At 50.8% G+C, this 9,985-nt stretch overlaps 1 protein-coding gene across 1 annotated transcript in view; it reads right to left on the bottom strand.

The window, feature by feature from the left end:
- The window catches only part of LOC104472160 (myosin-7B-like), a gene marked incomplete at its 3' end in the record, with an annotated part of 21,659 nt that extends 12,220 nt beyond the window's left edge, over positions 1–9,439 (bottom strand). The window contains exons 1-12 of the mRNA XM_010087727.1: positions 9,335–9,439; positions 8,439–8,462; positions 6,481–6,573; positions 5,680–5,743; positions 5,460–5,558; positions 4,349–4,452; positions 3,680–3,818; positions 2,638–2,756; positions 1,662–1,811; positions 1,182–1,352; positions 314–493; positions 96–228 (exon numbers count right to left, since the gene is read on the bottom strand). Coding sequence (XP_010086029.1) covers positions 96–228; positions 314–493; positions 1,182–1,352; positions 1,662–1,811; positions 2,638–2,756; positions 3,680–3,818; positions 4,349–4,452; positions 5,460–5,558; positions 5,680–5,743; positions 6,481–6,534 — 1,213 coding nt within the window. The remainder of the gene's footprint in view (positions 1–95; positions 229–313; positions 494–1,181; positions 1,353–1,661; positions 1,812–2,637; positions 2,757–3,679; positions 3,819–4,348; positions 4,453–5,459; positions 5,559–5,679; positions 5,744–6,480; positions 6,574–8,438; positions 8,463–9,334) is intronic.
- Positions 9,440–9,985: the final 546 nt, after the last annotated feature.

The following is a 9,985-nucleotide window of genomic DNA, read 5'->3' as shown; positions in this document are numbered from 1 at the left end:
AATGCTGCACCAACAGCTGGGCGTGGGGGTGAGGAGGCTTTGCAGCAAAGGGAGGGAGAGACCAAGGTGAAAAAAGATGTGAGGTTGTTCCTCACCTGAAGTAGAGCCCACATAGTTCTCGTAGAGGGAGGCCAGGAGCTTGTTTTGGGATTTTTGGAAGACGGACACCACTGTCTCATTCAGGGGGTCCTTGTTCTTGTCGAGCCACCCGATGATGTTGTACGGCACCTGTCACCAGAGCAGAGAGGCAGAGGTAAGGCCAGCCCTGCAAGGGGGAGGGTGTGAATGGTGTGGAAGCGCCAAGGGTACGTACCACACCAGCATAGTGCACCAGCTCAAAGTGGGCCTCGTATTTCCGCTTTTTATCTGGCCGGGGCTTTTGGAAGTTGGGAGACTTCCCAATGTGGTTGTCGTAGAGCTTAGCTTTGAACGACATGTCGGAGGCCTTCGGGAACATGCACTCCTCTTCGAGGATGGACAGGATTCCCAGGGGCTGCAGGGAGAAGGTGGTATAAAGAGGTCTGAGCTCAGTGTTGACATGTCCCATCCCAGAATGGGGGACTCTCTGTGCCACTGAGCAAGGTGAGGCAAGGCTGGACTTGGGCGACCTCATCCTCATTCAGGCAAATGGTGCAAGACATTGGCCATGGGCCAGGCTATTCCAGGCTGCATCCGACCTCCAGCCAGCCCAAGTGGGACTGGCCAGGCCTGCAAGACACGGGGGCTTGCCTGGGTCCATCAGATTGTTGGGAAGGGGAGATCCTCTCTAGTAGCCTGACAAGTTTGCTCCTTTCCAAAAAAAAAAAAAAAAGAGGTGAGTTTCCTCCATGCCATGGTGGAAATCTTTTATACAAGCTGCTCTGAATCAGCAAGTACTCAAGTAAGTACTCAAGTACTTGCTGCACTGAAGTGAAAAAAGGAGATCAAAACCACACCAGGTTTTGTGGCTCACTGGTGGGAGGAACAGAATACCCATGGTTTCATAAAGTCAAAATTTGTGTCAAAAAGGCTGGAGGCTCTGAACTGTAAAGGTGGGGAAAAACAGTTGGGCACTTGCCACTGACTGGGGAGGGAATAACTTCATTTCTGGTACCAGAGCACCCTTCACTGTCCACCCTCCAGTCACTGCAAACAGCCACCCACCAGAAGTACCATTCCTGTGCCCTGGCTCATGCTTTTACCTTCTCAATCAGGTCGATGCAAGCTTGCAGGTCCAGGCCAAAGTCAATGAAGACCCATTCGATGCCTTCCTTCTTGTATTCCTCTTGCTCCAGGACAAACATGTGGTGGTTGAAAAACTGTTGCAGTTTCTCATTGGTGAAGTTGATGCACAGCTGCTCAAAGCTGTTGAACTGCAAGAACAAAACAAACCTGCATCAGAAAGAGGAGCTCCAGACATGAAGGGATTTGCTCTTCTGCTTTGGGCATGAAGAGTGCAGCAGGATTGCTACCAGAGCAGGTAGCCAGGAATCACTGGAGATGTGCCCACAGCAATGTCAGAACAGTCCTTGTGAGCTGCCTGTTTGCTCAAGATAAAGTCAGACAAGAGCTCTTTTTCTTAACAACACCAGCAGTTTCTTAGAGCTGTCAGAGACTAGGGGTCTGAGCTGTCTGTCGACAACATTCCCTCAAACCCATTGCAGGGAGCCTGCAGAACTCACATCAAAGATCTCGAAGCCTGCAATGTCCAGTACTCCGATGAAGAACTGTCTGGCCAGCTTGGTGTCTAGGGTCTTGTTGATCCGAGTCACCAGCCACTTGAACATGCGATCATAGGTGGCTTTAGCCAGGGCTCCCACAGCATAGACAACCTGCCAAAGCAAACCAGAGGGCGGGTCATGAGCACTTGAGCTTCTCCCTGCTTTTGCAGGAGCTAGAGGCCAAAGATGAGAGCTCCTCTTGGCACACACAGGACAGACAGACAGATCCAGGGAATTCATGGTTGCAGTATATCCTCCAAGATGAGTATCCACGTGCTCAAAAGTGTGTTCTAGTGTCCCTGGCCTGGTCTTAGCCTCCAAGGTCTTAGGATACAGATTCAGTCTAAAGTGATATTTTCAGAAGTGTTGTGCATGGCAGGAGCCTACAGCTCACTTTGGATAAGACACCAACTCCTAAGGTCCTCTTGAATTTTACTTGAAGACTGGCTAGCACTATTCAGGCCAGGTTTGGGTACCTAGCTGTGATGTGGCTGGAATCTGACAAGATCCATCTTTGGTGCATTAGAGTCTCCCACAAGATCCATTTAGATGAGTTTTAGATCAGTATTTAGATGAGTTTTCTACTTGCCAGAGCTGAACTGTTCATGGGAGTGTGACTGCCCTGGAACAGATCCATAGAAACTGGACCTCTTCTGCCTGTGATCCAACCCACATTTCAAAGACACTGAATTGAACCTCCAGCCTTGATTAATATCCAAAGCTATCTGCCAGCTCTGACACCAACTTTCCCAGCTGCTAAAAGCCAGTAGCTGTGGATACACCTACTCATGCTGTTCTGGAGCACGTTCAGTTCACTCCTTGTTCTCACAAGGAGTGAACTGAAGTCACCCTGTGCAGAGGACATTATGCAATGGGCTTGCCTGCAGAGAAGTCACGTAAGAGTGTGAGCAAGGAGCCTGTGTCCCAGCACACTCACCTGTTCCACATTCTGACCTTTGGTCACGTATTCATTGCCCACTTTCACACGGGGATGGAGCAACCCTTTGATGAGGTCAGCTGAGCTGATTCCCATCAGGTAGGCAGCTTTGTCAGCACCTGTAAAACAGTACAAAAGCATGAGGAGCCAGCAAGGAAGCCCTGGGAAGAAAAAAAAAAAATACCATCTCTTCTGCTGATCAATGCTAACTATAATAGTTTTTCCACCTGTTCCAGGGTCTCCTCCAACATCTAGTGTGATTTCCCATGTTGAATATTGTATGATGCTTTTAAAGTCTGGATTTCCTGCCTGAGAAGTTACTGTCTGGAGAAGAAGATGGTCATAGCAGACCTGCTGCACCTTATCAGGTGCCTATCAGGTTTTTGAGTCCTCTTGATCTAGGGCTCTCTATGCATTTTCCAGTGGAAGCTTGTATTCCCATGCAGTGAATTTGAACTGACCAGAAGAGAGGTGATTTTCTCACTTATCTTTCATAGACTCCCAATAGCACATTGTAGCTTGAAATCACCTCTTTTGCTAGACCAAAATCTTCTTTAATTACCAGGTAGCAGCTGAATCCTGTGTTGACATTCCTCAGGCAAGGGGAACTCTTTATGAATGTTAGCATGACAAGGTCTGATCCAGGTAGTTATTTCTGCTGGATCCCTGCCTCAGCTGATTTACAGTTACTGCTCAAGCCTTCCAGGTGAGTGGTATGGCCCCCCCTTCTCACCCTTCCACGTGCTGGAAAGTCACCCTCTCCTTGAAGGTGCCTCTCCATTGTGCCTGGGAGCCAGTGCAAAAGCAATAGATAATATTTGTGCTCTGACTTTTCTGAATTTTCAGGTGTGCTCTGCAGCCTGACTATTCTCTTAGATCTAGGATTTGCATTGGATTTTCCTAAGTAACAAACATGGAAAAGTACCAGGCAGTGATTGTATCCTACTCTACCCGCCCTTCAGGAGGCTGGGATTGAGCAGGTCCTTGCAGTCCTGCTCACGGCCTGGCCTGGGCAGATCTGGCAGCATAGAGCCAAACTCACTTTCAGTGCCATCAGCCTCTGCCTGCTCTTCTCGCTGCTTTTGCTTGAACTTCATGTTGCCAAAGTGCATGATAGCGCCCACTATTTTATAGGAGCCGTACTTCTCATCATTGCTGAAGCCCAAGATGTCCATGGCGTGCTGAGGAGAGACAAAGCAGTAGAGATAGAACAAAATCACCAGGTGAAGGCTGATCCTCCCACTGTCTCCTAAGATGCTCTCCCTATCCTTGGGCTCTGGGCAGGGTGCTCTGTCTGGCAGGCACCTAGCCAAGGAATCCTGACCATGGGATTTTGAACGTGAGTCCAGCTCCCACAAGATCTATTTGAAGGCAAAAGGACTAGCCTAGCATCCACAAACATGAGGTTTTCTAAGCTGAGGTCTCATCTTCTCACGGTAAGTGCTCATGTGCTACAGGCCCTTCCTAATACAGGGAGTTACTCTCCATTCTCTGCCTGGAGGAGGCTGTTGATGGAGATCTGAGTCACTCTGCTCTTTCTTGTAGGTTCACAGCATGTGTAGAGCAACCGCCAATAAACCAGAGGGAGCTCCCAGCTAATTCAGAGAGGGACACGGCAAAGCCAGGACACGTTCCCATGTCTGCCCAGAAGGAGGTTGTGCCCTCTCCCAGGACCATGCCTTGGGCTGTGGTGTGAAGGAAGTACACGTACATCTGTCGCCATGAGCTCCTCGCCATCATCCAGGTTGTCCACAGTTGTTACACCCTGCGAGCAGAAGTGGTAGTCGTAGGGGTTGAGGGAGAGCAGCAGCATATCTGTTGAGGGAAGACATGCAGAGGGTGAGGCCAGTCTGACGGAGACAAAGCTGGGGCAGAGGGGCAGCCCTGGACATAGATGAAGAGGTAAGGCTTCCCCAGCCTCAACTAGAGGGCACCGGCCGGTGGGAGGAAGCCCAGGCAGGTCCACACATGGGTCCACCTCTTCTGTGATGTGCCTCCTGCTTGCTATCTTGGGATATGGCTTGGCTGCAGACAGATTTAGAAGTGGCCGTCCATGTCCTTGTGACCACCAGATAAGATTACTGCTCTGCACAGCTCTCCAGACCTGCCTAATAAGGTATGGTTCTCACAATAGCAATAAGCTCAAGAGCCTCCAGGCAAGAGGCTGACCACCCAGGGGACTGTGCCAGCCATCTTTCTGCAGTGTGGAAAAGTTTGCTGTGCACTCCATGGGATCTGGGACCCAGAGGGTAGGGTTGCTTGGAGCACAGCAGCAGCCCCAGAGAAAATTCAGGTCAGCTGGGACTCTCCTGGGGAACACCTAGGACATGTGAGCTGTGCAGCTGTTTTCAAGCTCATCTGAAACAGGTCATCCCACTAGGGTGAGATGGAGGAGCTCAGCGTAGGCTGCAAAACACTTCCCTCTACCCCAAAATGAGTAAATATCCAGCCTGTGAATGCTGAGGTCAGTGCTGTACCCACCACATGATGAGGATGCACCTTTGCAAAACACACTCCCTCCCTGCAGATAGACCCTGAGTGACCACTTCTCCACTCCTAGACAGTTGCAGAAGGGGGTTTAGTCTGGCTTCACAGTCCGTGGGGACAAAGGAGGCTGGACTAGATGACCTCTTGAAATCCCTTCCACCCTGAATTATCCACCAATCCTATGATCCTGCGCAGCTAGCAAAGCATTTGAGTACCTGCATGGTGACCTAGCTTTGCTTATTCCCTGTGGACCCCAAAGCTGCTAACAGAGTTCTTGGTGGCTATTTTCAAGCCTCCATCCTGTAAAGGCTACGCTGCAGCTCTGGCTGCCTTACCTTGCAGCTCTGGCTTCTTCCCAGAGAGAATCTGGTAGTAGATGTGATAGCTTCGCTCCTTGGGTTGCTGGAAAATCACTCTTGATTTTTCCAGAAGATCTAGAAGCAAACAGGGCAGAGGGGTTAGAGGAGGACTTGTTCTTTCCTAGAGCTGACCCAGCATCAGCCCAAACAGTGAGCTGCAATCCCTCCCCAGTGCAGCTGGCACCCGGTTACTCACAGATGTCGATGTCTGCAGAGGCCAGCTTCCCTGAGGGGCCAAAATGGATCCGGATGAACTTGCCCTGAAAACATGCAGAGCTAAGCACTGAGCTTGGCTACACGGGTACACTTCTGAACAGCTCCTAGAAACCCCCCATAATTCCAAGACACTGCTCATTTGCCACTTCACAGGCTTCTGCTGATGCCAGGTGGGTGAAGTTCTCTGGTTTGTAATGTGCAGAGGGTCAGACAGCATAAGGCTTTAAACACCAGGGAGGCAGAAATTTCACTCACTGTCTTCAAGTCTGTTCTTAAAGCTCAGCCCTTTCTGCCGGGCAGTGTGATACTGAGTCTGCCCGCAGCCCCCTGCTCTGCGGCGTGCTGAGGAATCTCACCCAGGACAGTCTGCTTTCCCTCCAAGGCACACAAACAGGCATCAAAGCCACCTGTGCCTGATGAGCTCTGCATCCTGCAGCAGACCGAGGCTGGGCTTAGCAGAAAGGATGCTGCTGCCTGGAAGGGGCACGCTTGTCTGTCCCAGCTCAGCACACCAGACTGTGTTTACTGTCCCTCTCAGCTTTGGTCCTGTAAGGGACGTCTCTCCAGCCACAAGCTGTGACACTGGGGCAGTGCATTCTGGCCAGCACACCACTTACTGCACTGACAGAACCAGGAGCAGCGGTGCAATCCCCCTCGGAAGCAGAGCTGGCTTCCTGCTGCGTGCCTCTGGCTCACGCCATACGAAAACACAATACACAAGCGATGCATTCAGCTTACATAAATGCGGCACGGTAGATTTCTGTCTTGCTAAGACACTTACAAAACGTGAGGAGTTGTCATTTCTTATGGTTTTGGCATTGCCAAAAGCTTCCATAGCTGGGTTAGCCTCAATGATTTGATCTTCGAGGGTGCCCTGGAAAACAAAACCAAAGGATGTGTCAGCTCCCACCAGCCAGAGGGGGTCTGTTACCAACAACTCAGGAAAACAGAGTGGGGCTCCTTGCTTTAGCTGGCTTTAAGAGCCTGCTGCTCCTGAGGCACCTCCTTGTCTCATGAGGCAATGCAACTCGGTTTAGGGGTCAGCAGAGCTGGGTTTTGCAGCAATGCTCTCTGTGGGCTTCTCCTTGCCTAAACTGATCCCTTTGAAGATCCAGGCTGCTGTCCCCTCTGCACACAGCAATCCTTAGCCCCTTTCTCAGGCTGCTACAAAGTGCAAACCAAGAGCAAACACGCATTGTCACCACAACAGTCTAAACCATTGCAGGCTCTTTGGCTCCACCGGGCATTTCCTCTTCCACCAAACCAAAGTCTTGGACAGTTCACAGCACATTGCAAAAGAAGAGATCCAGAAAACAGGCTTGATCCAGGACTCCTGCACCAACACCGTCACAGCAGGGTCACAGTGTGATGGGAACACATCACAGGTCCCAGCTGGATCTGAACTCCCTGGAGCTCTCCTGAATGAGCCCCAAGATTAACCTTCCCCTAACCTTGTTTTTCCATTTGTGTTTCACATGCACTGTTCAAAGATAAACAGTCTCCACCTAATGCAGGCAAAGCAGGACAAGAATTCAAGGAGAGAAGCAAGAGACTCGTGCCAAGCCACTCGAAGGGTTTGACAACAGTAGCAGAGTTTGGTGGCACAGGCACCTGCAGGATTTCTCATGAGGGCTTTTCCCCATGCTCCGACACATTACAGTCCATCGGGCTTTCCTTAGGTGGGAAACCCCAGCTCTGGGCTCTGCCTGCCAAGAGCCACGCTGTCTTTTCAGTGTTGGGCCCACGACTGCTCCCCACCTCTGCAGCTCCAGGCGTGGGAAGGGCAAAAGAGACAGGGAGCAGCTGTGAACCACAGCTTTACTAACAAACGGCATTTTGTCACTTGGCTATCCTTTGATCTGTTATATTTGAATCCAGCCTGATCTCAAATTGCCTGGCCTGTGACATTCAACAGGAGCTGCCCCAGGACCCATAGATTCAGCCCCTCAGCTATCCCAGTGGGGGCTACTCACTCTTAGTAAGCTTGCCCAGGCGGTCTGAGACTCATGATAATGAGCATCCCCTACCCCTAGTGTGCATCAGCTAATGCTGTCCCTGAGTGCTCGGACAAACTGAGGGCCAGGGCCACACAGCCGAGCTGCTGAAACAGCTGAGCCCTTGGGGTGCTGGGAGTGCAGGGACCGCACCTTTGCTGGATTTCTGAAGGCACTCAGCCCTTTCCTTGGAGCTAAGCAAGCACCCCAGAAATGCACCCCAGCAAAGGACATCAGCTGCCTGCAATGTGGTGGGACCAGCCAGGTCATGGCTGTGCAGAGAGTGGCATGGCCAGGCATCATCAGGGTCTGCAGCCAGAGCACAGTGCTGCCCGCGGCAAAGAGGCTCTTCCCTTGCCTCTGAGCTCCACCACCCTCAGCTGGGCCTCGAGGCTTCAACGACTCAGAGAGAGGGGGCTTCCCCTCATCTTTGGAGGAGTCCACGCCACCCCTAGGCAAACACTGCGCTGGTTAGAAACAAGCGTTTGAAGAGTAATGATCCCTTGAAGGAGAGGTTGGAGTCAGAAAAGTGAAAAGTCACTAAGAGACAAAACGCCAAAGCTTCCAGCTATGGGAAGGTGGGAGATACAAAGCCAAGCAGAGAGCTAACCGCTGCCCAGGTCCCAGGTGCCCAGGAGCCCTTGCTCCCAGACCCGAGGCAGAGGCTCCAGACAGACATTCCTTATCACCCTGTTCAGCAGAAACCTGTCCTCGGCATTAAAGATTAGGAGTCTACAACACTTACCCCAGTTTTAGTGGCAAGAGCTGCCTAGAGAAAGGAAAGAAAATTGTCTTTAGAAATCCAAGAAAAGCCAGGCAAGAACCACAAGAAGCATGGTCAGAAAAGCAGGGCATGACCATTTAGTGCCAAAAAACGTCCAAGAAAAAAAAAAAACCTGGGAGGATTAAACTTTATAAGAGATGCCAAAAAGTTGTTAAATAGATTAGCTCAATAAAATCAAGAAATGCATCAAAAAGCAAGAACGGTTAAATTCAAACCCAAAGAAGAGTAAAGAAAATAATGCTGAAGTATTGCTTGTCTGAAACCTAAAGCAGTCAGTTTGCTTCTACAAGGGAAAAGCAGGCTGGAGCCTCAACGTATCAAGAAGAAAGAAGCAATTGCAAAGGCAGCTCAAAAATCACCAGCACCAAAGAAATGCAAGAATCAAAACAAGAGCAAGAAAAGCACAAGGTAGAAAAGGGTCAAAATGAACAAGACGAGAAAAAAAAGGAGAAAAGGACGAAAAGCAAGGCTTAAAAGAGGCAAGGTGGGAAATGGCAGGTTTACTCCATTCTTTTAGCGCTCCTTAAGAAGAAGATACGAGGGGTGTTGAAGGAGGAAGAGAAGATCAAGAGGGCATCTAAGGCACCTCTTCCAGGCTGTGCAGATTGAGCAGCCACATGAAAAAAAAAAATCCATTTCCCCTTGAGCAGAGTAATTTCAAGCCTTGCTTGTTCAAAAGTCAGGGAAAAGCCAAGCCTTGGGTGGGTCAGACCAAAACACGCTTCCAAATGCAAAAAGTTGGAGGAAGGAAAAAAAAAAAAAAAGAAGAAGAAGGGGGAGGGGGAAAAAAAAAAAAAAAAAAAGAAAGGAAGAAAACAGCAAGAAATCATTTAAATCATTTCAAAAGAGGGTCTTACTAATTTCTTGCCCGGTGTGTCGCCCAAGGCTGCGACAATGGCAAAGTACTGAATGACCCGCTTGGTGTTTACAGTCTTACCAGCACCAGATTCTCCGCTTAGAGTAACAGAAATACACAGATCAAGGACATGAGGCAAAGAACAGGCAAAACTTCACACAGAGACCCTGCCAACCTGCCGCCCCGCTCATCGTGCTGGGAGGGAGCAGCAAAGAGTCAGAGGGACAGGGAGGCTGGTGCTATAAACCCCCTCTGGCCTGGGGGTGTACGTGCCTGTCTTTGGGGCTTGTCTTTGGAGCAAAACCCAGCTCCATCCTTGCTGCATCCTCCGGCCAAGAGCCCAGGCTCTGCCTGCCTCCGCAGAGGTGCAGCAGGGGGTCGGCTGACCAAGGCTGTACGGCCCTGGCCCCAGGGCTTCAGCTGTCCGGGATCAGCCAGGACCCAGCCTCGCCTGCTCCCACTCGGGCAGTTTCAGCACGCCCCACTCTGCTGGGGGGTCTGGGAGATGGCAGCAGCACCATGCGGGGCGAATCCTGCCCAGGGAAGCTGGGGGCCGGCGTGCCCAGCTTGGGGGTGGGCGGCCAGCGGGCCCCACTGAGCTCATCCCTATAGTTAGCCGCTGTCCCATTGTAATCCCCGAGCACAAAGAGCC

The sequence above is a fragment of the Pterocles gutturalis genome, unplaced genomic scaffold (genome assembly GCF_000699245.1).
Source record: "Pterocles gutturalis isolate BGI_N339 unplaced genomic scaffold, ASM69924v1 scaffold26676, whole genome shotgun sequence".
Taxonomy (NCBI): Eukaryota; Metazoa; Chordata; class Aves; order Pterocliformes; family Pteroclidae; genus Pterocles; species Pterocles gutturalis.
Note: the sequence above shows the minus strand (reverse complement) of the source record. Positions and strands in the feature narration are given on the sequence as shown.